Raw genomic sequence first — 974 nt, 5'->3', positions numbered from 1 at the left:
GGCAGGACTCCTGCCAACTACTTGTACCAAAGACAAATCTTTACTTACAAGAGACAACATACTGAGGCATTCTCTACTCATATTTCATGCTTATTTGTTTGAATACATTAAGAAAACTAACTTTGAAATGTTTTTTATAACGTTGGAAAAACTTTCTGGGGCTTGAACCATTTTGATAAGAATTTTCGTATCTCTTTGGACTGCGCACCATAAATAATTGGGTTGAGGCCGCTCGGGATGATTTGAAACAAAAGGCTAGAAACTTTTCTGTGCTCTGCGTACTGTGGGAAGCGATGCAGAATAATCGTTAATGTTCCACTGAACAACATAATCAGATACACAACTAGATGAGTGCTGCAGGTCTTCAAGGCTTTACTGTTCAAAGACTTGTTCTTACTGGTCAGACAGACTACTGTAATCTTGGTATAGGTGAGAACCATGCTGCCTATAGAAGCTGTAAACATGACTACAGTGACAATGATGCCATACACATTATTGATGAACACACTCTCACAGGAGAGTTTGAACAGCGCAGCATTGCTACAATAAAGGCCTCTGATCATAGTCATGCATCGGTTCAGTCTTATGGTCAGACTGACCATAATCCCGACCAGAACAAAGGATACTCCCCAGGCAGAAACTGTCAGCTTCACCAACATTTTGTTGGTCATTATGGCAGCGTAACGCAGGGGATTGCAGATGGCCACATATCTGTCAAAGGCCATAATCATGAGCACTGTCTGAACAGTGGTACCGTACATATGTATGGTGAAAGCTTGGATCACACATTCATAATAACTGATGAGACGTTCAGAGGGAGGATGCAACATGTCTATGAGCAAACGGGGCAAAATGATAGAGTTTCCAAGTATGTCATTGATTGACAGGTTCCAAAAAAGTAGATACATAGGCTGGTGAAGGTTTTTGTCCAGGAAAACAAGAACAGCAATGGCAAAATTTGCAACAATAATAAA

At 40.7% G+C, this 974-nt stretch overlaps 1 protein-coding gene across 1 annotated transcript in view; it reads right to left on the bottom strand.

Annotated features, from left to right (window-relative positions):
- Positions 1-134: 134 nt before the first annotated feature.
- The window catches only part of LOC111651293 (olfactory receptor 10AG1-like), a 6,818-nt gene continuing 5,978 nt past the window's right edge, over positions 135-974 (bottom strand). The window contains exon 2 of the mRNA XM_087172654.1: positions 135-872. Within this exon, the coding sequence (XP_087028780.1) occupies positions 135-872 (738 nt within the window). The remainder of the gene's footprint in view (positions 873-974) is intronic.

Source organism: Seriola lalandi, unplaced genomic scaffold (assembly GCF_002814215.2).
Source record: "Seriola lalandi dorsalis isolate HSWRI2012SDOR001 ecotype SW California unplaced genomic scaffold, Sedor1 jcf7180002053562, whole genome shotgun sequence".
Lineage (NCBI taxonomy): Eukaryota > Metazoa > Chordata > Actinopteri > Carangiformes > Carangidae > Seriola > Seriola lalandi.
Note: the sequence above shows the minus strand (reverse complement) of the source record. Positions and strands in the feature narration are given on the sequence as shown.